The following is a 24,145-nucleotide window of genomic DNA, read 5'->3' as shown; positions in this document are numbered from 1 at the left end:
TCCCTCCAAGTCCGCATCTCTGCTTCCATCTGTTATCTGATGATCCGGTGGCCTTGCAGCTGCAGCTGCTTCAGCTGACTCTGACTCTCCATCCTTACTGTTGTCTGGAGTTCCAGATTGCTGTGGTAGATGGAAATCGAACACGTTTGATAGCATCAGTGCATTGAGGGCTGCATCAACAATTGAGTGTGCACGAACTGCTCGCGCAACAGCTTTGCCACACATCATGTGGATTACTGCATTTGGGGCATAGATCAACTCCAGCAGTTCTTGTAGCCCAGATGAGGCCATCAAGTGTCCGATGCAACCGAGGAAGCTCATTTCTGCATGGAAGCCACCCAAACGCAAGACTATTCGTCTCAGATCACTTTCCATTGGCTCAGAGTTGATAATCATGAGAGCCTTCCACCAGAGTGGATGATCAAACGTGATTATTGGGGTGACATTGTGGCATCGTGCATGCTCACTAACAAATGTCAGGGTCGAGAATATGCAAGTGCTATCACGGGGATTCAGATCGATCATCGGCAGAAGCATAACAGTTGCTTTGCCAGGGTGGTCACCATAATGCACGAACTGCATCATACCTGACCATGCAGGTCTGGGAGACCCAAAGAGGACGGATGCTTTCCACAGGACATCAAGATTTTCACAGCTGTTCTGGACCTGAAGGTTGACAAGCTTCTGGTAGGTCAGTGCCGTCAAATTGTGCCTTTCGTCTTTGTGGTACCGTACTTGTACCCTTCCAACCATTGCCACATCCAAGGAAGTAGCCTTGATCCTGGGGATTGGCTGCCTTGATCTAATTCCAGGGGTTATGGCTGCAATCATTCCTATACCATGGAATGTACCAAGGCCATCAAGCGTGCGGATGTTATGGTCGACATTGTCAGCTACATATTGGACAAACTCTGTCGATAGGTCAGGAATGTTTGTTCCATGGAATTTGGCTGCATTTCGTTCAAACTGGTGCACCTCCTGGTATGCGCAACAAAACCCAAGGTGATGAAGAGTATCAATGAGGAACCGCGATGCAAAGTGGTGATATAGTTGCACGCCCACCCCAAACTGAAGTGGTGCTAACATGACTCTTGGTCTAGTTGCCTGCATCATTGCTTGTCCAATTGCCGCCACTTTGGCTTGAGTTTTGGTCCCGGCAAATAGTTCTTCCAGGAGCACGCGGAGTATCTGGAAGAAATCTGATGCCAGCCTCTTGCGATTCTATGTCATCAAGAGCTGGGTAAGACTCATTGGATAACCCGATGTCTTTTATATCTTGTTCGATGAGCTTTGCAGCTGCCTGCACAAGCTTGATCTTCTCTTGATCTTCTGTGTTTGTTTGTTTCTGCTGTGTCTCATAGTAGTCTTGCAGCACCACCCTGGCTGTTGTCCTGATGGTAACCACGTTTGGTTTCCCATTGATCTCGGTGTATATTATCTTCTCACCGAAGTGTTTTTGCAGACTCCTCTTCATATGGGTGTAACCGTATGGTTCATGTTCACTGTGTGCAAGCTTCTGCTGCATGAGGTCAATTAGATCATTTATGGTGATCTGCTCGTCATCATTTTCTTCTATATACTTCACAACCTCCACGAATGCTGCTGTCCTCTCATCAACGACAGGCCGACCAGCCGTCCTCCTCTTGGAGTCTTCTGTGTTTGTCTGATACGCTACTGGTATCTGCTTGTATGTGCGAAAATTCACACTGCAAGTCTGGTGGTAGACTGCATCTGCTGCATGTAGGTCATGCACATGCAGAATCCGTGCCTTCACAGTCTCTGACCAGTCATCACCTCGTGCACAACATGTTGCCAAAAGCGTGTCCTTGAATTCAATTGTCCTGACTTGGAAAACACTGACTTCACTTGGCTTCTTTCTCTTTTTTCCAAACTGAGCTGGTGTGCCACAAAACAGGCAATCAGTACTGTAAGAGAACCTCCCTGTAGTCGATCTTAGTGTAGGACTCTCACTGCTTGTACTTGTTTCTGATTCTTGTTGCCTGGTGTCCTTGGCTATCTGTTGTGGATTAATGTATGTCCAGCGACAGTCTTTGTGTATCTTATCACCAGGTACAGCATGAATATTGTCTCCCCTTTTTTTACTGGCCTGGTTGATAGATGAACTTCCCTTCTCTCCAAGTGTTGATACTGACGACCCTCCTCCGTCCAGACTGCTTGCAAATGACACACTGTTCATATGCCTCCATTTCCTGAAAGTGGAAAAAAAATATGCACGTTGAAAAATATGCACGCACGGTTGAAAACGTGCATGTTTGGAACTGGATCCTAGTCAGGGATGTGCAGAGGATGTTAGAGGGTTCATAACTCAGAAAAGAGCACTGTAGTTGTGGCGTGCGCGGCGTGTTTAAACTAGTTAGCAGAATATGTACAATGTAACATAATGTAATAAATAGCTAGCTAACTATTATAGCTGGAGGCAATTATGGAAAACCCACCTGATGAGGTTAGTATAGCGTACACCGCGATCGATGACACCGGCACAAATGCATGCTCAGGATTGTCCACTCAGTGGACGGCTTGCTGTCGCCTTCGAATGTCCAATCAGCGGACGGCTTGCTGTCGCCTTCGACTGTCCAATCAGCGGACGGCTTGCTGTCGCCTTCGAATGTCCAATCAGCGGACGGCTTGCTGTCGCCTTCGACTGTCCAATCAGCGGACGGCTTGCTGTCGCCTTCGACTGTCCAATCAGCGGACGCTATTATTATATAGATGTTTTTTTGCTTCAAGGAAAAAAATACAGCATAGTCAAATCTAGCAGAAAGGGCTAAAAATCGGTTTTTGGGTAGGATCATATTTATGCATTTTTCAAAACTTTCCACCCATGCAATTCCTTAACACTTTTTTTTCCTCATTCAGGACATATTGAGGATACACAAATCAGTTGAGTTTGCTTCTGTTGCAATTAGTGTGAGGTTGACCCTTTTTTTTGCGTAAAATGCCTGCACTATGAGGTACATTTGCTAAATCTAGAATAGGTTTTATTGCAACTTTTGCATATTACTTGGCCGAGGTCAGCCTTTCTGTAGATCAAGATGTATGTCGCCAGACATTATTGATGGCGTTAATAATGTCAGTACTCAGTGGTGCCCAAGGAAGACGGTGCAGGCCATTCCGTCTATAACCAGGCAAAGGTGGTTCTGGACGTATGGCATGTGGCGCCATCTTCCTATAGTAAATGTGTTCTATACTTCAAAATTCCTTGTTGGTATAGAAGAAACCCTCTTACCACTATATCAGCCTGGAATTTTGCAGTTTGGAATACGTTTGCTGCAGGAAGATGGCGCCACAAGCCATGCATCCAACACGACCTCTGCCTTGGAAGAGACAGGCATACACACGCAGCTCACTTTATTTTGCTCAAAGATAGCCGACTGATAGACTGGCGGACATTTTAGTTGTAAAACAAAAACCTGATATTGACGATGTCCGCAACCTTTTCTCAAAATGCGTGGACTCGTTTTGTTCAAACTCGGCACAAAGGCAATACATGAGGGTATGCATGTGCAGAACAAATGACTAAAACCAAGGGGGTTATGACATTTATGTATTTTTCTCCTTGTTTAATGCACACTACTCGCACAGTTAGGGAAATTGTGGGAGTGAGATTATTTTTTTTATAGGGGTTCGGGTTAGGGTATTGAAATCAAGAATGCTGTGTTTTTTCACACTCATTAATAACCATAGAATTAGGACCAACAACTTTTTTCAACATAATTAATACACAAAATCAACCACACCGAAGAACCTGCCAATATCCCTAACTTATTGGGAGTAGTGTAATTCGTGATATTATTTCAAACACGAATTGTGTAAAACATGTTTTAAATGATACTGCTCTTCCTCTTCACAATTCATATCCATGCACATGAAAATGGAAATTTGATATCAATGTGTTATTCATTTTGTGTCTGGGTTTTGTCAAATTTGTGTCAAATTGTCAAAACAAAATTCATTTTGTGTCAAAGACACCCCTCAAACTGTCATTCCTGGGTTTGAATCCTGACACAGCTATAAACTGTCATCCCGGTGTTTCAAAGGCAGGGTGATTCGTCGATGTGTGTGACGTTAAACTGGACATCCTGTCTGCCAGGATTCGAAGGTGGACGTTAAGGATCCCACGGTGTCCTTCATGAAGAGTTATTGCCGGCACCATGAATAAATTCCAAATTTTTGCCATAACCAGCAGAGGGCATCACATCAGCGTCACATCAGCACCCTTAGCCAATGATGCTACCCCATAGCCTTGTGCTACATACGAACGAAGAAGAAGAATTCATTTTGTATCAAACCAAGGTCTATGCCCTTTTTAATTACCCCCGCCACCAAAGGTCGATGGAGGTTATGCTTTCACCCCTGTCTGTTACCTGCGAAAATCGAAGATTTTTCAAGTACCGGAACTGTATATTGGTTGGTCCTGTGCGTTATTCTGTCTGTCTGTCTGTTTTTCTGTTCGCATGTATGTCAATCACCTACAAGCCACAATTTCAAACCGATCCTTACGAAACTTCACCAAATGGTAGAGTTGGCCAAAATGAAGACGTCAATTGAAGTTAAAAGGGGTTGCCCTTTTGATCTTCTGTGTTTCACACAGAAGCACACATAGGCCAAAGGTCAACAACTTTGTTGCAAACTTCTAAAATTGTCAATTGTCATCCGATTGACTTGAAATTTAAAGAGGATTTTCATATCAGGTCACTCAATTCAACCACCAATTATTTTTGAGGTAAACATAGGCCAAAAGGTCAACATAGGCCAAAGGTCAACAACTTAGGTGAAGTTTCTAAAATCCTCAATTTTCATCCAATTGACTTGAAATTTGAACAGGAGTTGCATATCCAGTCACTTAATCCAACCACCAATTATTTATGAAGTCTAAAGGTGAAAAAGTCAACATAGGCCTGATTTCTAAAATCGGCATTTTTCATCTGATTGACTTGAAATTTGACGAGGATTTGCACATCCTGAGGTGGTGCACATCTTTTTTTTCTTTTTTTTAAATACAGAATCGAGGCTCGTGAAAGAGCTAACATGAAGAACACTGGCTACAAGGCTCTGGTGCGCCTTTACTTGGAGTATGGTCGCACCAGTTGTGACCCTTATGCTAAAACTCAATCAGGATCTTTAGAAAGGATTCACAAAAGAACAGCCAGCTTCATCTCGAGAAATTATAACGAGAATATAAAATCATCCTCCCTAGTCCACGACCTGGGCTGGGACAATGTGGGACATGCTGAGTGAAAGGCACACAAAAGCACGTTTAATACGTTTCACATAAGGAGACTCACCGCCTTATCCCCAAAAAACAAACAAACAAACAAACAAACAAAAAACACAATTTCGCATCCGAAACCTACCCTTACCCATAGCTCCCGATGTTTGTTTAGTCTGTGTTCTTACGTAACACCAAGCTTTAATTTTAAAAAACCGTTATAAATTTTATCGTCACCAACGTACAATTCGTGAATGGAACCACCTGCCTAAAAATGCAAAGAATGCCCCAAACCTATTCAAACTTTAAAAAAATTTTTTAGACAGTCTGCATACAGTAATATTGGTCAATCAAGCGCATTATATAAAGTATAAATTTGATTACCTCTCTTCCTTCCTCCCCCTCTCCCCACCACCCTCTCCGCCCACCACAGTAGATAAATAGGCCCATCGCTTGGGCGTTTGTACAGTATAGGTACAAATACAGAATAGTGCATTATATGTGGTTCCCAATCGCACTGCTCATCTTTTAAGGGTGCTTTAAATGTGCGTTTCCCAATCAGCCCATTACCTGATTCTGTCACAGGTTGTGACCACTGTGCGGTCATTCTTGTTATTGTATGACTTCCAAAATGAATGTCCTATTAAGTTAAGTTTTTACAAAGAGCTTTGGATGAAATAAACAGACTGTTGATCAATGTATGCTAATCAATGTGGGAAGCATGGCGAAGCTGATGTTTTGGGTGTTCACCCTTTGTCGATGTAAAAGAGAGAAATTTCAATTAACCCACTCATTCCCTGCCTCCAACCATTATCAAGGTCTGTATTTTTTTTTTTATAGTACTGATAAAAGTCATCCAAAACTGACAGCAGTGTTCCTCTCATTCAGTGGGACATGCAGAGTTATACTTGATGTTGAGAGTCCTTCATTCACCAACCTCAATGTCCGTATGGATCAGGACAGCCAAAAGGTTGAAATGTCCGTATCTACACCTGCAACCGGATTAATAGGCTTCCTGGTCGAGAAAACTACACCACCAAGAATTGAGATCTACACCAAAGAGAAGGTACAATATTTCCACAGCTTTCTGCTATTTTAAGTCCCAAGATTAAAATCACCCAAAAAATAACTGGAGCAAATATTTTCTGACAGTCTTTGCCTTTTTTAATTTAACTATTATTGCCTCCTCATGTTCGCAGGATGCCGTAGAAAAGATTGTCCTCATGGATGCAGAAGTGTCTTTGGATGACCCAGAAGCAATGAATGTCCTGTCCACCTGGAAGATCGGAACAATGGATGATGCAGTGGCAGGAACTCGGGTTTATGCACTCAGGGCATTCAAGAACCTTTACCAAGTCATAAACAAGTACCACAAAGAGCACCTTGATATGGAGCTGCAAGAGGTAGAAAACAGGCTCAGACAAAACATAATGGTTTTCTTAGACACACTGCAAGCTAATTGGGTAAATATGAGAAAGGACGTCCACATTTGGCTTAATGGAGTTGAAAAACTTCTTGAAGTGAAGTTGGAACACTTCAAACAAAAACTACCGGCGATGATCAACAGACTCCGCTCCAACATGCAGAGCGCAATGGAGAATGTAACAAACAAAATCAGAGAGACCATGCTGGAGAGTACTCATCTCATCAACGAATATGATTACTACTTATTTGAATTCCCTGTGGAACTTCAGGAATTGTTAATTGAGTGGTTGCAAGATATGCGTATCAAACTTCCCGCCAGCGATAAATTCTACACTGCGGATGAACTATACGACTTGATGGAGAAGCGCATCGCCACTGTTTACAAGAATCTGACGAAGAATGCGGGCAGATTACAACGCAAAACCATCAAAGCCATCAACCAAGTGCAGCTCTCTTTACCTTTCACCGAATCCACTATCAAAGGCAAAGATGCATTAATTAAACTTGCTCTTTGGAAGGAGGAATTTGACAACACAATTTCAGAGTTCGATATTGAGCAATTTTCTCTAACCATTGAAAATTTAGTCAAATCGGCCATCATGCAAATTCTCATGCTCGAAAAAGCTGTCCTTAATTTCGAATACAGCATCAAGCTTCAGGAACTCATGCAAGACCTGTACGACCCGGAACTGTTCATTTTGGCACAAGACATGGCAACGACTTTCAAATGGAAATGCATCAGGCTGATGGATTCGATAGGCATTTTTTTGCAGCAATTTAAGGAAGAGTACGTGCGTGCAAGTGAGATGTTGCGAGCTTTCTGCAAAGAGCATTTTGAAAGCACAGCTCTCAGTTGGAAGATCAAGTACTGGGAGGTGGAGAACCAAATTGTTCAACTAATCCGAATGATTCTACCATACAAGGAGGAAATGGGATTGAAGTATTACAAAGAAATCGTTTCGATAGTTAGTAACATGACGTCAGAACTATCAGACATAATCAAAGAAGATGATCCTGAGAAGTTGGTAGCGATGATTTCTGAGATCAGAAATAAAATCAAGCGCAATGTTTTCCGGCTTACCAACACGGCTCAAGCGAAGCTGCAACAAATGTATTCAACTGCTGATGAAGCCTCACGCATTGCTCACCGTAGAATCCAAAAGACTTATGACGTGTTCGTTGACACTTTCGACGAGCTCCTGGAAGAGGGCAAAACCATTTCGAAGATGTCACGCAATAAGTACAACTTGTTTGCACGAAAATTCAAGCAGTTCCTTCAGGACCTCTACCTTTCCATTGTCCACACAGTAGAAATGATCACGGAACATGAAAATGCATCTGGGCGTTTCGCAGTGAGGATACCATATCCTCTCACATTGGAGTCATTCAATGAATTGCCTCAGCTTGGGAACAAGATATTGCAAGAAGTGAGGGAAACGGTGGTGAATGAGAAAAGGTATTTGGATAAACAACTGAAAATGATGCATGTGGCCATCAACAGAAATCTGGACTATGCACACCATGAAGTGGAGGTGATTTGGAAGTTAATTCCTGACATACTTTCTTATTGCTGCAAGAACCTCAATGAAACCTTGCGAGATATCGTGCATCGAGTTCATAGCAACGCCGCTGAGTTCCAAGTGAGTATTGCAACATCTTAAAGGATCACCCGATCATCCATTTATCAGCTATGCATGGGTATGGAGGGGCCCTGAAGTGGAAGAGAAAAGGGGTAAACAGGAGAGTAGGGGAGAGAAAGGGGAGCACTTGTAAATTTAAGTGAATGGACATAACAAGGATGTATGGGGTATGTGGCAGGGGTGGTTCAAAATTGCCATATTTTCATATGTAATAAATATATGGCCAATAATATTGTCTCATATTTGTTGCAACAAACAACTGAAGTTTATGGTATTCCTATTGGTAGTTGATGGCAATGTCATGAACAAATGGCTTTTTGGCATTATCATTAATTAACCTTACCAGAGGAGAGAGTATTGCATTTGGGTCTGTTTGTTTGTCTATGTCTGTCTGTCCACACATGATGTTATAACGTAGTCCACAAACATCATCTGGTGGTAACCAAGCACGTTATGGATAACACGTTATCTTTTTTTCAACCAAGTACTTCCTATAAAGTACGTACCATACAATTAGAATGGGAGTACGTCTATAAAATAAGTACTATTGCAATGCGAGTACGTCTATAAAGTACGTGTATTAAGAACGTGAGCTTAAGAACATAAGTGCGTGTATTAAGTACCACATACCCTATACATGCAGGCATGCATCTTTAAAGTATATAGCGTACTATAAAATACATGTACCTCACTAAAATATGTGCATCTATAAAATACATACGGTCAGAACGTGAATCTGTGCAATAAAACCGAAAAGACCTGTTTGTCCTTTGTATGAACATAAACTTACATCATTAATGTATTGTCTACACACCACACATACAGAAAGCACACAGCACACAAACACCACACAAACACACAGCACACAGCACACATCACACAGCACACAAATACACAGCAAACAAACACCATGCAAAATACACCACACAAACACACAGCACACAAACACCACACAAACACACAACACACAGCACACAGCACACAGCACACATCACACAGCACACAAACACCACACAAAATACACCACACAAACACACATCACACAGCACACAAACACCACACAAAATACACCACACAAACACACACCACACAGCACGCATCACACAAACACCACACAAAATACACCACACAAATACACACCACACAGCACACAAACGCCACACAAAATACACCACACAAACACACAGCACACAAACTCCATGCAAAAGACACCACACAAACACACAGCTCACAAACACCACACAAAATACACCACACAAACACACAGCACACAAACTCCATGCAAAATACACCACACAAACACACAGCACACAAACTCCATGCAAAATACACCACACAAACACAAAGCACACAAACACCATGCAAAATACACCACACAAACACACAGCACACAAACACCATGCAAAATACACCACACAAACACACAGCATACAGCACACAAACACCACAAAAAATACACCATACAAACACAGCACACAAACACCACACAAAATACACCACACAAACACACAGCACACAAACACCACACAAAATACACCACACAAACACACAGCTCACAAACACCACACAAAATACACCACACAAACACACAGCACACAAACTCCATGCAAAATACACCACACAAACACACAGCACACAAACACCACACAAAATACACCACACAAACACACAGCACACAAACTCCATGCAAAATACACCACACAAACACAAAGCACACAAACACCATGCAAAATACACCACACAAACACACAGTACACAAACACCATGCAAAATACACCACACAAACACACAGCATACAGCACACAAACACCACAAAAAATACACCACACAAACACACAGCATACAGCACACAAACACCACAACAAATACACCATACAAACACACAAACACACAGCACACAAACACCACACAAAATACACCACACAAACACACAGCATACAGCACACAAACACCACACAAAATACACCACACAAACACACAGCACACAAACACCACACAAAATACACCACACAAACACACAGCACACAAACACCACACAAAATACACCACACAAACACACAGCACACAAACACCATGCAAAATACACCACACAAACTCACAGCACACAAACACCACACAAAATACACCACACAAACACACAGCACACAAACACCATGCAAAATACACCACACAAACACACAGCACACAAACACCACACAAAATACACCACACAAACACACAGCACACAAACACCATGCAAAATACACCACACAAACACACAGCACACAAACACCACACAAAATACACCACACAAACACACAAACACACAGCACACAAACACCATGCAAAATACACCACACAAACACACAGCACACAAACACCACACAAAATACACCACACAAACACACAGCACACAAACACCACACAAAATACACCACACAAACACACAGCACACAAACCCCATGCAAAATACACCACACAAACACACAGCACACAAACACCACACAAAATACACCACACAAACACACAGCACACAAACACCATGCAAAATACACCACACAAACACACAGCATACAGCACACAAACACCACAAAAAATACACCATACAAACACACAAACACCACACAAAATACACCACACAAACACACAAACACACAGCACACAAACACCACACAAAATACACCACACAAACACACAGCACACAAACACCATGCAAAATACACCACACAAACTCACAGCACACAAACTCCACACAAAATACACCACACAAACACACAGCACACAAACACCATGCAAAATACACCACACAAACACACAGCACACAAACACCACACAAAATACACCACACAAACAGACAGCACACAAACACCATGCAAAATACACCACACAAACACACAGCACACAAACACCACACAAAATACACCACACAAACACAGCACACAAACTCCATGCAAAATACACCACACAAACACAGCACACAAACACCACACAAAATACACCACACAAACACACAGCACACAAACACCATGCAAAATACACCACACAAACTCACAGCACACAAACACCACACAAAATACACCACACAAACTCACAGCACACAAACTCCACACAAAATACACCACACAAACACACAGCACACAAACACCACACAAAATACACCACACAAACACAGCACACAAACACCACACAAAATACACCACACAAACTCACAGCACACAAACTCCACACAAAATACACCACACAAACACACAGCACACAAACACCATGCAAAATACATCACACAAACACACAGCACACAAACACCACACAAAATACACCACACAAACAGACAGCACACAAACACCATGCAAAATACACCACACAAACACACAGCACACAAACACCACACAAAATACACTACACAAACACACAGCACACAAACTCCATGCAAAATACACCACACAAACACAGCACACAAACACCACACAAAATACACCACACAAACACACAGCACACAAACACCATGCAAAATACACCACACAAACACACAGCATACAGCACACAAACACCACAAAAATACACCATACAAACACAGCACACAAACACCACACAAAATACACCACACAAACACACAGCACACAAACACCATGCAAAATACACCACACAAACACACAGCACACAAACACCACACAAAATACACCACACAAACACACAGCACACAGCACACAAACACCACACAAAATACACCACAAAAACACAGCACACAGCACACAAACACACAGCACACAAACAGCACATAAACACCACAAAAACACACAGCACACAAACACCATGCAAAATACACCACACAAACATGCACCACACAAACACCACACAAAACAAGTCCTGGCAAGAGTCTGTTATCTCCGATTGCCCTTTGTAGTCCGAACTTGTAAACCTGAGTTTATACCAAAACATAAAGATATCACTTTTCCTAGCTATATATCACGTGATCTCTCTCTTTTTTCTAACCTGTGGGAAACATGCTGACTGTTCCATTTTTCCTCACCAGATGACAATATCTAAGATGATGGAGTGGTCTGCAAAAGCTCGCGACACATTAAAGTGTTTGTCGATCCTTCATTTGGTTAATCCTCGCTCCTACGCAAGCGCACTTTGTCATTTTCTCGATATGCTTCCCCCTTTCACAGGTAATAATTTTCTGAGCAATTTAGAAACACACAAAGACAGCACACCTCAATGAATTGTCATCCTTCATTTCTTATTGAAATTCCATCCATTGAAGGTCCATCAGGTTTTGGAGAAAACCGAATCTGCAGACAGTTGCGGAACATAAAAGCGGAAATCAATGTTTGTAACATAATACACTGTGTACAAACGTATTTTGTATTATCCTTATTTTATCTTGTCACCATCACAGCTACGGGCATGCTCTTCGGCGATGGCAAATATTTGGTGACATTTGATGGTCGTGTACATGAGGTTCCAGAGATAAGTGATGGATGTGCCTACCTGCTCGCTCATGACTTCCTCGATCAGAATGTCACCATTATCTTATCCAAGAACGCCGTGATCGTCAGGCAGCCTGGTATAGCAGTGTATCTCTTCAGCAGTGGAATTGTCTCCCTTGATGGTAAGCCTTGGTCATCATGTAAAATGTTTTTTTAATCCATAGCACATATCTCTCCATTTGAACAACTAATAAAAGGATTTCCTTTGGGTTGAGGAATTGGCGATAACTAGAGCAGCACTCGGTAGAGAGCGTACCTCCACAAGGCTGAACAGTTTTCGCTTTTTATCCCTCTGATAGGTCAGATCTGGATTCGGACCGGAACCTCAATCTAATCCGCTTGTTCTTGTCACTAACCCAACTCATAACTTTTTGAGTTTTTTTGTCATAACTTGTCCACAACTTTTTGAAACATCATGCTACATACTGCTTTTGGCCCTATCACTCAATGGTGAAAAATCACTGAGAAATTTTTTTGAATTTAATGTTTTAGCCCTATCTATCACTAAATAGTGAAGAATCACTTTAAAAATTCTCTGATCTGGATCCGTTTTCAAATCTTCACCACCATTCAATCGTTTCTTCCTTGTCACACAACCAACCTCTTCACTAAATTTTGTCGGAATCCGTCCAAAACCTATTGAGATATTGTGCTATATATCGGTTTAGCCCTATCTCTCAATGATGAAGAATCAGTTAAAAATTCTCAGATCCAGATGCGAATCTGAATTTTCACTAAAATCGAATCAACTCGTCCTTGTCGCACACCCAACGTCTCCACTAAATTTTGTCGGAATCCGTCCAAAACCTATTGAGATATTGTGCTATATATCGGTTTAGCCCTATCTCTCAATGATGAAGAATCAGTTAAAAATTCTCAGATCCAGATGCGAATCTGAATCTTCACTAAAATGGAATCAACTCGTCCTTGTCGCACACCCAACATCTCCACTAAATTTTGTCGGAATCCGTCCAAAACCTATTGAGATATTGTGCTATATATCGGTTTAGCCCTATCTCTCAATGATGAAGAATCAGTTAAAAATTCTCAGATCCAGATGCGAATCTAAATCTTCACTAAAATGGAATCAATTCGTCCTTGTCGCACACCCAACATCTACTAAATTTTGTCGGAATCCGTCCAAAACCTATTGAGATATTGTGCTATATATCGGTTTAGCCCTATCTCTCAATGATGAAGAATCAGTTAAAAATTCTCAGATCCAGATGCGAATCTGAATCTTCACTAAAATGGAATCAACTCGTCCTTGTCGCACACCCAACATCTCCACTAAATTTTGTCGGAATCCGTCCAAAACCTATTGAGATATTGTGCTATATATCGGTTTAGCCCTATCTCTCAATGATGAAGAATCAGTTAAAAATTCTCAGATCCAGATGCGAATCTAAATCTTCACTAAAATGGAATCAATTCGTCCTTGTCGCACACCCAACATCTACTAAATTTTGTCGGAATCCGTCCAAAACCTATTGAGATATTGTGCTATATATCGGTTTAGCCCTATCTCTCAATGATGAAGAATCAGTTAAAAATTCTCAGATCCAGATTCGAATCTGAATCTTCACTAAAATGGAATCAACTCGTCCTTGTCGCACACCCAACATCTCCACTAAATTTTGTCGGAATCCGTCCAAAACCTATTGAGATATTGTGCTATATATCGGTTTAGCCCTATCTCTCAATGATGAAGAATCAGTTAAAAATTCTCAGATCCAGATGCGAATCTGAATCTTCACTAAAATGGAATCAATTCGTCCTTGTCACACACCCAACATCTACTAAATTTTGTCGGAATCCGTCCAAAACCTATTGAGATATTATGCTATATATCGGTTTAGCCCTATCTCTCAATGATGAAGAATCAGTTAAAAATTCTCAGATCCAGATGCGAATCTGAATCTTCACTAAAATGGAATCAACTCGTCCTTGTCGCACACCCAACATCTCCACTAAATTTTGTCGGAATCCGTCCAAAACCTATTGAGATATTGTGCTATATATCGGTTTAGCCATATCTCTCAATGATGAAGAATCAGTTAAAAATTCTCAGATCCAGATGCGAATCTGAATCTTCACTAAAATCGAATCAATTCGTCCTTGTCACACACCCAACATCTCCACTAAATTTTGTCGGAATCCGTCCAAAACCTATTGAGATATTGTGCTATATATCGGTTTAGCCATATCTCTCAATGATGAAGAATCAGTTTAAAATTCTCAGATCCAGATGCGAATCTGAATCTTCACTAAAATGGAATCAACTCGTCCTTGTCGCACACCCAACATCTCCACTAAATTTTGTCGGAATCCGTCCAAAACCTATTGAGATATTGTGCTATATATCGGTTTAGCCCTATCTCTCAATGATGAAGAATCAGTTAAAAATTCTCAGATCCAGATGCGAATCTGAATCTTCACTAAAATCGAATCAATTCGTCCTTGTCACACACCCAACATCTCCACTAAATTTTATCGGAATCCGTCCAAAACCTATTGAGATATTATGCTATATATCGGTTTAGCCCTATCTCTCAATGATGAAGAATCAGTTAAAAATTCTCAGATCCAGATGCGAATCTGAATCTTCACTAAAATGGAATCAACTCGTCCTTGTCGCACACCCAACATCTCCACAAAATTTTGTCGGAATCCGTCCAAAACCTATTGAGATATTGTGCTATATATCGGTTTAGCCATATCTCTCAATGATGAAGAATCAGTTAAAAATTCTCAGATCCAGATGCGAATCTGAATCTTCACTAAAATGGAATCAACTCGTCCTTGTCGCACACCCAACATCTACTAAATTTTGTCGGAATCCGTCCAAAACCTATTGAGATATTGTGCTATATATCGGTTTAGCCCTATCTCTCAATGATGAAGAATCAGTTAAAAATTCTCAGATCCAGATGCGAATCTGAATCTTCACTAAAATCGAATCAATTCGTCCTTGTCGCACACCCAACATCTCCACTAAATTTTGTCGGAATCCGTCCAAAATCTATTGAGATATTGTGCTATATATCGGTTTAGCCCTATCTCTCAATGATGAAGAATCAGTTAAAAATTCTCAGATCCAGATGCGAATCTGAATCTTCACTAAAATCGAACCAATTCGTCCTTGTCGCACAACCAACCTCTCCACTAAATTTTGTCGGAATCCGTCCAAAACCTATTGAGATATTGTGCTATATATCGGTTTAGCCCTATCTCTCAATGATGAAGAATCAGTTAAAAATTCTCAGATCCAGATGCGAATCTGAATCTTCACTAAAATGGAATCAATTCGTCCTTGTCGCACACCCAACATCTCCACTAAATTTTGTCGGAATCCGTCCAAAACCTATTGAGATATTGTGCTATATATCGGTTTAGCCTTATCTCTCAATGATGAAGAATCAGTTAAAAATTCTCAGATCCAGATGCGAATCTGAATCTTCACTAAAATGGAATCAATTCGTCCTTGTCACACACCCAACATCTACTAAATTTTGTCGGAATCCGTCCAAAACCTATTGAGATATTGTGCTATATATCGGTTTAGCCCTATCTCTCAATGATGAAGAATCAGTTAAAAATTCTCAGATCCAGATGCGAATCTGAATCTTCACTAAAATGGAATCAATTCGTCCTTGTCGCACACCCAACATCTACTAAATTTTGTCAGAATCCGTCCAAAACCTATTGAGATATTGTGCTATATATCGGTTTAGCCCTATCTCTCAATGATGAAGAATCAGTTAAAAATTCTCAGATCCAGATGCGAATCTGAATCTTCACTAAAATCGAATTAACTCGTCCTTGTCGCACACCCAACATCTCCACTAAATTTTGTCGGAATCCGTCCAAAACCTATTGAGATATTGTGCTATATATCGGTTTAGCCATATCTCTCAATGATGAAGAATCAGTTAAAAATTCTCAGATCCATATGCGAATCTGAATCTTCACTAAAATGGAATCAACAGGTCCTTGTCACACACCCAACATCTACTAAATTTTGTCGGAATCCGTCCAAAACCTATTGAGATATTGTGCTATATATCGGTTTAGCCCTATCTCTCAATGATGAAGAATCAGTTAAAAATTCTCAGATCCAGATGCGAATCTGAATCTTCACTAAAATGGAATCAATTCGTCCTTGTCGCACACCCAACATCTACTAAATTTTGTCGGAATCCGTCCAAAACCTATTGAGATATTGTGCTATATATCGGTTTAGCCATATCTCTCAATGATGAAGAATCAGTTTAAAATTCTCAGATCCAGATGCGAATCTGAATCTTCACTAAAATCGAATCAATTCGTCCTTGTCACACACCCAACGTCTCCACTAAATTTTGTCGGAATCCGTCCAAAACCTATTGAGATATTGTGCTATATATCGGTTTAGCCCTGTCTCTCAATGATGAAGAATCAGTTTAAAATTCTCAGATCCAGATGCGAATCTGAATCTTCACTAAAATCGAATCAATTCGTCCTTGTCGCACACCCAACATCTCCACTAAATTTTGTCGGAATCCGTCCAAAACCTATTGAGATATTGTGCTATATATCGGTTTAGCCCTATCTCTCAATGATGAAGAATCAGTTTAAAATTCTCAGATCCAGATCCGAATCTGAATCTTCACTAAAATTGAATCAATTCGTCCTTGTCGCACACCCAACATCTCCACTAAATTTTGTCGGAATCCGTCCAAAACCTATTGAGATATTGTGCTATATATCGGTTTAGCCCTGTCTCTCAATGATGAAGAATCAGTTAAAAATTCTCAGATCCAGATGCGAATCTGAATCTTCACTAAAATCGAATCGATTCGTCCTTGTCGCACACCCAACATCTCCACTAAATTTTCTCGGAATCCGTCCAAAACCTATTGAGATATTGTGCTATATATCGGTTTAGCCCTGTCTCTCAATGATGAAGAATCAGTTAAAAATTCTCAGATCCAGATGCGAATCTGAATCTTCACTAAAATGGAATCAATTCGTCCTTGTCGCACACCCAACATCTACTAAATTTTGTCGGAATCCGTCCAAAACCTATTGAGATATTGTGCTATATATCGGTTTAGCCATATCTCTCAATGATGAAGAATCAGTTTAAAATTCTCAGATCCAGATGCGAATCTGAATCTTCACTAAAATCGAATCAATTCGTCCTTGTCACACACCCAACGTCTCCACTAAATTTTGTCGGAATCCGTCCAAAACCTATTGAGATATTGTGCTATATATCGGTTTAGCCCTGTCTCTCAATGATGAAGAATCAGTTTAAAATTCTCAGATCCAGATGCGAATCTGAATCTTCACTAAAATCGAATCAATTCGTCCTTGTCGCACACCCAACATCTCCACTAAATTTTGTCGGAATCCGTCCAAAACCTATTGAGATATTGTGCTATATATCGGTTTAGCCCTGTCTCTCAATGATGAAGAATCAGTTTAAAATTCTCAGATCCAGATGCGAATCTGAATCTTCACTAAAATCGAATCAATTCGTCCTTGTCGCACACCCAACATCTCCACCAAATTTTGTCGGAATCCGTCCAAAACCTATTGAGATATTGTGCTATATATCGGTTTAGCCCTATCTCTCAATGATGAAGAATCAGTTTAAAATTCTCAGATCCAGATCCGAATCTGAATCTTCACTAAAATCGAATCAATTCGTCCTTGTCGCACACCCAACATCTCCACTAAATTTTCTCGGAATCCGTCCAAAACCTATTGAGATATTGTGCTATATATCGGTTTAGCCCTGTCTCTCAATGATGAAGAATCAGTTAAAAATTCTCAGATCCAGATGCGAATCTGAATCTTCACTAAAATCGAATCAATTCGTCCTTGTCGCACACCCAACATCTCCACTAAATTTTCTCGGAATCCGTCCAGAACCTATTGAGATATTGTGCTATATATCGGTTTAGCCCTGTTTCTCAATGATGAAGAATCAGTTAAAAATTCTCAGATCCAGATGCGAATCTGAATCTTCACTAAAATCGAATCAATTCGACCTTGTCGCACACCCAACATCTCCACTAAATTTGGTCGGAATCCGTCCAAAACCTATTGAGATATTGTGCTATATATCGGTTTAGCCCTATCTCTCAATGATGAAGAATCAGTTAAAAATTCTCAGATCCAGATGCGAATCTGAATCTTCACTAAAATGCAATCAACTCGTCCTTGTCACACACCCAACATCTACTAAATTTTCTCGGAATCCGTCCAAAACCTATTGAGATATTGTGCTATATATCGGTTTAGCCATATCTCTCAATGATGAAGAATCAGTTAAAAATTCTCAGATCCAGATGCGAATCTGAATCTTCTCTAAAATCGAATCAACTCGTCCTTGTCGCGCAACCAACGTCTCCACTAAATTTTCTCGGAATCCGTCCAAAACCTATTGAGATATTGTGCTATATATCGGTTTAGCCCTATCTCTCAATGATGAAGAATCAGTTAAAAATTCTCAGATCCAGATGCGAATCTGAATCTTCACTAAAATGGAATCAACTCGTCCTTGTCACACACCCAACATCTACTAAATTTTGTCGGAATCCGTCCAAAACCTATTGAGATATTGTGCTATATATCGGTTTAGCCCTATCTCTCAATGATGAAGAATCAGTTAAAAATTCTCAGATCCAGATGCGAATCTGAATCTTCACTAAAATGGAATCAATTCGTCCTTGTCGCACACCCAACATCTACTAAATTTTGTCGGAATCCGTCCAAAACCTATTGAGATATTGTGCTATATATCGGTTTAGCCCTATCTCTCAATGATGAAGAATCAGTTAAAAATTCTCAGATCCAGATGCGAATCTGAATCTTCACTAAAATGGAATCAATTCGTCCTTGTCGCACACCCAACATCGACTAAATTTTGTCGGAATCCGTCCAAAACCTATTGAGATATTGTGCTATATATCGGTTTAGCCCTATCTCTCAATGATGAAGAATCAGTTAAAAATTCTCAGATCCAGATGCGAATCTGAATCTTCACTAAGATCGAATCAATTCGTCCTTGTCGCACACCCAACATCTACTCAATTTTGTCGGAATCCGTCCAAAACTTTTTGAGATATCCTGTTCACAAACAGACAACAGAAAGTGGTGAAAGCATAACCTCCCTCCACCTTCGATGGCGGAGGTAATTAAAAGCAGAGATGTATTTATTGATTATTGAATTACTGTGACGCAGCTGCAGGAGAACGTCAGGTTCAGCTACCGTACACTGTCAACATGCACGGGATGAAGATACTGCAGCATGATTCTCATGTTTATGTTGAAACCTCTACCGGGCTCGAAGTTGTAGTTAACACCAAACACAAGTCATTTGTGTTTCGCCTCAATGGTTTCTATCATGGACGATCACGTGGATTGTTAGGGGTCAACAACAATGACCCTGTTGATGATATGAAGGTATGACTCGGAAAAGCAAGCATGTTTCGTGTTTTGACTCATAATTACACTTATTCTCTGTTCTATCTCTATGCATGGCCTGAAAGGATCTTAAAGGATCTTAAAGGATCTTAAAGGTATTGTAAGAAACAATTGAAAAGGTATTTTCAGGAATGAATTCGTTGAAACATGAATGATGCCGATGTGTTGACATCCGAAGAGCTTATGTTAAAGTTAATATTTATTGACTGTATATGGGGGAAATTGTTACTGAAAAAAGTTTTACTTTGATTAACTGATCGCCATGAGAGGAGTTTAACAATGTGACATGAAGTGAAACTCTGAGGTCATTACAAATGGAATGAAAACCCCGACAGACATCTGTTGGAGATAATGCAAAAGACATTGGACAGTTCTTCGGAGCATGGGAACTGACGGGACTGGATGAATGTGCTGCCTCAAGTGTTGCACAATCTTCTCACCGTTCACTTTCTTCACCGAGGTGAGCAGACTGGGATAATCAAATAACATTCGATCATTCTATAGCTACTTACAATAAAACTACAGTAGGTATAACCTCCATAATAAACCTAATCTTTGTTGTGTCCTTGTCATTCAGACTTTTTCGCACTGATTTATTCATACCTCCTTCTTCCCATTTCATTACCCACCAGGTGCAAAGACTTGCTTGACATCACAAACCAGACCTCCCCATATAAATCCTGCTTTGATGTCATCAACCCAACAGAGTTCCTGAGATTATGCCAGAAGAGCAATGATTATTGCGCATTTTCTTATGCCTATGTAACTTTGTGCAGAGAGAAACAAATTCATTTTTACGGCGTCGACGATTGCTGTAAGTCTTACAAAGATGTGGGATCGATATACGTATGTTAAACATTATGTGCAACGAGAAATATGTGTGGCGTTCCAAAACGTCTTCAACCTGTATACGCACAATAATTGACAAAACACAGGATTTTTTCCCCAATATAAGTATATACTGTATTTCAGTACAGTCGTTCCTTGCTATTAGCGGTTTCGCTATTCTATTCGCGGTTGATAAAATGTACCTGAGTTGCTGTTTTGTCATGGTTTCAGCCAATCATAATACAAACATTTATTTTGCACAAATGCATTTGTAATGTGCGTGATGTTACATCTTATAAACAAATGAAGTTATAGATTAAAGTTGAATTTTTTTTTTTTCCCATTTTCAAAAAAAATAAAAACAAAGACCCTTAGGACATACACACAGGAGAGATAGGTGTATACCAGAAGTTTGGTACGATTTCATAAAAGTTTGAGGGAGTAGTTCAGTGACAAGACAACACAAGACAGACACTGCACAGATATATATATATATATATATATATATATATATATATATATATATATATATATATATAAGCTCAGTTGACTTTTTGCTACCAAATAACAGCGAAACGGAGTTGAGTAAAAGGGTGAAAATTATACAGATGCTGTGATAAATAACTACCTCTGTCGGCTTGAATGTTTGAAAGAGAGTAGACGTCTGGATCAATTTTTGAATTAAATATAAATCCCGATTTATATATATATACTATATAAACGCGAGTTGTCTGTGTGTGTCCGCGTTTTATTCAGAGATGGCTGAACGGATCTTCATCAAACTTTCAGAGGTTCATCAGTGAGTGCCTGGGAGTGTTTTAGGCTAAAAAAAAAAAATAGAAAAAAAATAGTTCGTTTTTTTGGAGTTAAAAAAAATCGCTCGATAGTGCCCAAGCATTTTAAAATTAATGACAGTTATATACAAGTACACATTCGCATAAATAAATATAAAACAATCACCAGACATTTGAATACAAATAAATCAAACAATTCCGGAAGTGTACGAAGTTGGTAGTACAGCTTCTTCTTCTTCCTGATCGGCAACACACTTAACCTTCCCCCCTCCCTGCCCCTTCCCCTCCTCCCTCCCCCTCCCCCCCCTCCAACCCCTGCCCCCCTCCATCCCCTGCCCTCCCCTTCCTCTCTCCTTCTCCCCCCCTCCCCTCTCCCCTCCCCTCCCCTCCTCTTCCCCTCCCTCCCCCCTCACCTCCCCCCTCCCCTTCCCTTTCCCTACCGCACCTCTCCTTCCCCCCATCCCCCCTCCCCTTCTCGTTATTCTCTCCCCTCCCCCTTGTCTCTATGAGAGATGAAGGGATCTAAAGGTGTCTAAAGTATTGAAATGATCTTAAAGGTAAAAGTGGATTTAAAGGTCTTGGAGGGTCTTCAGGATTTGGGGTCTTTTGTGTCTTCAGGGTCTTTTGGGTCTTCAGGGTCTTATGGGTCTTTTGGGCCTTTTGGGGTCTTCAAGGTATTTTGGGTTGTCTGGGTCTTTGTGGTCATTTGGGTCTTCTGGATACTTTTGGTCTTTAAGGGTCTTCAGAGTCTTTTTGATGGTCAGGGTGTTTTAGGTCTTCAGTGTATTTTGGATCTTTGGGGTATTTTGGGTCTTTTAGGTCCTCTGGGTCTTTAAGATATTTTGGGTCTTTTTGGTCATTCGGGTTTTGATGGTATTATGGGCCAATTGACTTCCTCAAGCGAAACGTTTTAAAAAAAAACAAAAAACAAAAGCCTGACAAAGTGGCAGTTCAATCAATTTGTGAGGGAGAAGGGAATCTCAACAGTGTTGACGATAGAATATCCAGAAATATGTGTATGTGGATGTTGTCTCCCAATTTGGCGAGCTGTTGTAAATTGATGATGCTTAGTGCAGATGTACCGCCAGGGGGCGCCAGTGAAACTAAACCGAGGGCCAATTTTATTACCGCTTTCCTAGCTGCCAATCAGTAGATACCAGCTGCCCAGGTGCTTGTTTCTTTCATAGGCACTTCTGCTAGCAGTGTGTGTGTGTGTGTGTGTGTGTGTGTGTGTGTGTGTGTGTGTGTGTGCGTGCGTGCGTGTGTGTGTTCATGCTCTTTACAATAAATTTCTCAATGGATTGACCAGCAACCATATTTTCGTATGTAATAAGTATATTTTCCCTCTATATCTCTCTCCCTCTCTCTGTCACACACACACACACACCTCATAAATATGTTTTGTGTTGAAATGTTTGAGTTGCGTAAATAGCTCTAAGATCTACATGTCCGTCCTGTGCTGTTGTTTTTTGCAGTGCACTGCAATGGAAGAAAGGTAAATGAGAAATGGAGAGAGATGGCGTCAGACAAAACAGATACTGTGCTCATTGTCTCTATGAGTTATCACAACGATGGTCCAATCATCGATTCCTTCCTAAAGAAATTCAACAACAAAGCAACTATTGAGGTAGGAGGAAATGATTCCAGGGTAGCTTCTGAGTAAGGATAATACTCATAAAGCTGCGTCTTAACCAGAAATGAAGCAGCTTGTTCTTGTCACCGATACCCAGATCATTCACCAAGTTTCATCTGAATCTGTTTGTAACTTCTTGAGATATTGTTTTTCGCTCTATCTCTCAATGGTAAAGAATGACTTTAAAAAATTCTCGTATCCGGATCTGGATTCGGATGTTCATCAAAATTGAATCATTTCGTCTTCGTCACACAACCAACCTGTCCACCAAGTTTCAGCCGAATCCCTCTATAACCTTTTGAGATATCCTGCTCACAGACAAGCAGACAGACAGGTGTGAAAACATAACCTCTGTCCACCTTCGGTTTGGTGGTACTTGTTTTAAAAATTTGGTTTTAAAATTTAGTTTAAATAAAAGAAAATTAAAAACGAAAAAAAAAAAACAAGCACTTGTTGAAAAAATATAGAAGTCACTCACATATCGATGTAGTACAAGTGCATTATTCTTTTCTTTGTATTCAATCTTTGCACGATGAGTCACGCTTGGTGTATGTTGTGTGTTGGTTTCCCCCTCGTATGCGAAGAAGGCCGTTCACATGAAATACGAGAACCACCCGATTGATTTGTTACCCCACGCATGCAAAGCAAAA

General features: G+C 40.5%; 2 protein-coding genes across 2 annotated transcripts in view; one reads left to right on the top strand and one right to left on the bottom strand.

Annotated features, from left to right (window-relative positions):
• Nucleotides 1-24,145, top strand: part of APOB (apolipoprotein B) — a 109,521-nt gene that overhangs the window by 79,679 nt on the left and 5,697 nt on the right. The window contains exons 29-36 of the mRNA XM_068124702.2: nucleotides 6,119-6,296; nucleotides 6,430-8,295; nucleotides 12,305-12,443; nucleotides 12,674-12,886; nucleotides 19,999-20,219; nucleotides 20,576-20,700; nucleotides 20,873-21,054; nucleotides 23,338-23,489. Of these exons, the coding sequence (XP_067980803.2) occupies nucleotides 6,119-6,296; nucleotides 6,430-8,295; nucleotides 12,305-12,443; nucleotides 12,674-12,886; nucleotides 19,999-20,219; nucleotides 20,576-20,700; nucleotides 20,873-21,054; nucleotides 23,338-23,489 (3,076 nt within the window). The remainder of the gene's footprint in view (nucleotides 1-6,118; nucleotides 6,297-6,429; nucleotides 8,296-12,304; nucleotides 12,444-12,673; nucleotides 12,887-19,998; nucleotides 20,220-20,575; nucleotides 20,701-20,872; nucleotides 21,055-23,337; nucleotides 23,490-24,145) is intronic.
• Nucleotides 1,097-2,581, bottom strand: LOC144893191 (uncharacterized). Its single transcript, XM_078782833.1, has 2 exons — nucleotides 2,457-2,581; nucleotides 1,097-2,210 (listed from the first exon to the last, which is right to left on the bottom strand). The coding sequence occupies exon 2, from the start codon at nucleotides 2,195-2,197 to the stop codon at nucleotides 1,097-1,099; it is 1,101 nt and encodes a 366-aa protein (XP_078638959.1). The 5' UTR covers nucleotides 2,198-2,210; nucleotides 2,457-2,581.

This window comes from Myxine glutinosa, chromosome 8 (assembly GCF_964187855.1).
Source record: "Myxine glutinosa chromosome 8, kmMyxGlut1.1, whole genome shotgun sequence".
Classification (NCBI taxonomy): domain Eukaryota; kingdom Metazoa; phylum Chordata; class Myxini; order Myxiniformes; family Myxinidae; genus Myxine; species Myxine glutinosa.
This window is presented reverse-complemented; position numbering and strand designations above follow the sequence as displayed.

What these genes read in the sequence shown, in the direction of transcription:
- LOC144893191 (XM_078782833.1), bottom strand. Translation starts at nt 2,197, where the DNA reads ATGAACAGTGTGTCATTTGCAAGCAGTCTGGACGGAGGAGGGTCGTCA.